The sequence below is a fragment of the Montipora foliosa genome, chromosome 7, assembly GCF_036669935.1.
Source record: "Montipora foliosa isolate CH-2021 chromosome 7, ASM3666993v2, whole genome shotgun sequence".
NCBI classification, from domain to species: domain Eukaryota; kingdom Metazoa; phylum Cnidaria; class Anthozoa; order Scleractinia; family Acroporidae; genus Montipora; species Montipora foliosa.
This window is the reverse complement of record NC_090875.1, coordinates 29,194,027-29,196,526: the sequence shown is the minus strand read 5'-3', so window position 1 is coordinate 29,196,526 and position 2,500 is coordinate 29,194,027. Positions and strand designations below refer to the sequence as shown.

At 37.5% G+C, this 2,500-nt stretch overlaps 1 protein-coding gene across 5 annotated transcripts in view; it reads left to right on the top strand.

Annotated features, from left to right (window-relative positions):
- LOC138011728 (fibronectin type III domain-containing protein-like) overlaps positions 1-2,500 on the top strand; it is a 31,394-nt gene that overhangs the window by 17,477 nt on the left and 11,417 nt on the right. For all 5 annotated transcript variants that reach the window (XM_068858871.1, XM_068858872.1, XM_068858875.1 and 2 more), the window contains exons 12-13: positions 585-899; positions 2,104-2,174. In XM_068858871.1, coding sequence (XP_068714972.1) covers positions 585-899; positions 2,104-2,174 — 386 coding nt within the window. The remainder of the gene's footprint in view (positions 1-584; positions 900-2,103; positions 2,175-2,500) is intronic.

The following is a 2,500-nucleotide window of genomic DNA, read 5'->3' as shown; positions in this document are numbered from 1 at the left end:
CACTTGACTGGATGTTCAAGAATAATACTTTCCTCAATCTAGTCAGAGAATAATGAGAATAATAAGGGTATATTTAAGGGGGTAACACGAGGTTAATTATGATAAATTATTGTGGTTAATGTTAATTATGTTTGAGTTTGGAAAAAGCAGTCTGCACTACAGAGGATCTGCTCTATGGAACGGGATTCCCTCAGAAATGAGAAACTTGTCAAGTCTTAGGGATTCAAAATTGCTTTCCTTGTAAGAGATTATTCTATATCAAGAGCCTTAAATTTATTCATGTATTAAGAGGCGGTAAAAGGAATCTTATCTTTCGTGCTTAAGTAGTTTACAGATAGTTAATTATATATTAGGTATAAGTAAAATATTATTAATATTTAATGTTGTATTTTAGGTAGTGTTTTTACACGTTTCCAAGGAAGACCACTCTTACGTATTGTGATAAGACTTGGTGTCTAGATAAAGCTAGAAGATTGATTGATAGCTAGAGCGTTTGTTTAAAATTACCTCTGCGAGGTCAAAACGTAAGATTAAGAATTGTTGCTATATAACTAAGATATATGATGGTTATTTTTATATTGTAGGTGTTCCTCATCCTCCGACAAACCTTACGTTATCTCCGAACTGTGGTAATCGTACGACAACTATCTCGTGGGAGCCTGGTGCAGCCAACGATGCCGCAATCACACACTTCTTGATTGAGCAGAAAGCTTCTTTTCTCGGTTTTCCTGACAGCCCGTTCGAAGTGATTGAAAATGTCACAAACCCCAACGCTAAGTCGTATCTTCTCGATCTCCCTGGAGCAGCAACACTCTACTTCCGAATGCGAGCGGTGAATAGTTTTGGACCGAGCCGTGCCAGTTTTCAAACGACTCGTCTCTGCAGAACAGATGGCGCAGGTATGTGAACCTTTCGAAACCTTCATTCTCCTAACTAGTACCGTGGATTTCTTTGTTGACTAGTCATGAGAATTTGTTGTTATAACAAGAGCAGACCTCTTAAGATGATAGTATGCTTCATTCTCAATACCTGTCTGACTGACATTTTATTCAAATTTTGAGGAGAATTAACGTAACGATCGCTTCTGGGATTCAAAGGGTTAGTGATTGGTTTCAATGAAGTGACGAATGAAGGTAAATTCTGGTACGGCGTCGGTGAGGAATGAAGCACAGAAAAAAATTGAGTTCATAGGGTAAATTAAAGGGGGTATGTCACGCAAAATAATGTAATTTCATGACATCCTAAATGCTTAAAAAGTAGGATGAAACATAGAGTGGTAAAGTGATGACGTCACAAAAACGAAATTTATGAAATTATGCGATTTACTGAGATATTCTGAAAGTACATGATGAAGAATGGCCGCTTGCCAAAAATCAGCATATTGTTGCAATATGGGGATAAGATATTAGCCCTTCCATTCTTCAGTAACTCCATACAAATCCTTGTAATTTTATCTTGGTTCTAAACCGTTTAGAACAAAGACAAAATTAGAAGGATTTGTATGGAGTCACTGTAGCATGAAAGGGCCAATATCTCATCCCCAAACTGCAATAAGATGCTAATTTTTGGCAAATGGTCATTCTTCATCATGCACAAAAAGAAAAGGAAACAAACATAACAGAAATACAGCAAAAGGGAAGAGAAGTATGGACACATTTGAGTAATCCTAAAAAAAAAAAATCGGCCCGACATTTTTCAAGCTTATGGCAAATCGCCTGTATAAAGGCAGTTTTTGCTCAGAATCATCTTGTTTGTGATGTAACGATAATTTTATCAGAAAAGGAATTCCACATTACCATTTTCGAGTTTTAATGTTACTGTCAACTTTTCGGAAAATCGCTCTTGCTAGCGTTGGTTTCAAAGGAACCCAAGGAAACCACTGGAAAGCTTATAAAATGTAGTATTTATATCAGACGACAAATGATTGTCTTCTTTTGTAACCATTCCCGAGGATTCAACAGTCGTATTGAGAATTGAACTAGTGCAAGTTCGAGAAACACTCGGTTACTTGGAAAACGTCCCTCTTAAATTTTCAGTTCCAGCCCGCATAACCCACTGGGAAGAAAGTAGAAAACTTGGTAGTAATTATCTGTTTAATTGTAGTTCCAGGGAAATGGCCAGACAATCTCAGAGGGATTGGAAAGAAGCCCAACACTTTATATATTACGTGGACGGTAGGTTTTTTCACGATAATTGTGGCCGGAGTTGGGGTGAAACATTGCAATAACCACTTAAAACTGTTGAACAACATGAAAGAAATACAGCAAAAGGAAAGAGAAGCATATGCACAAATGGAAAAGATTGAAAAGGATTACATTTGGGTAATCTTGAAAAAAGTCGGCCTGACGGTTTCCAAGTTATAGCAAATCCGCCTGGATAAAGGCAGTTTTTGCTCAGTCTTGTTTGTGATGTAACGGTAACGTTATCAGTAAAGCCGGTGTTACACTTTGAAACTTTTAGCTGAAACTTGCGTGCAACGGCGCTGCGAAACAAGCTTCAG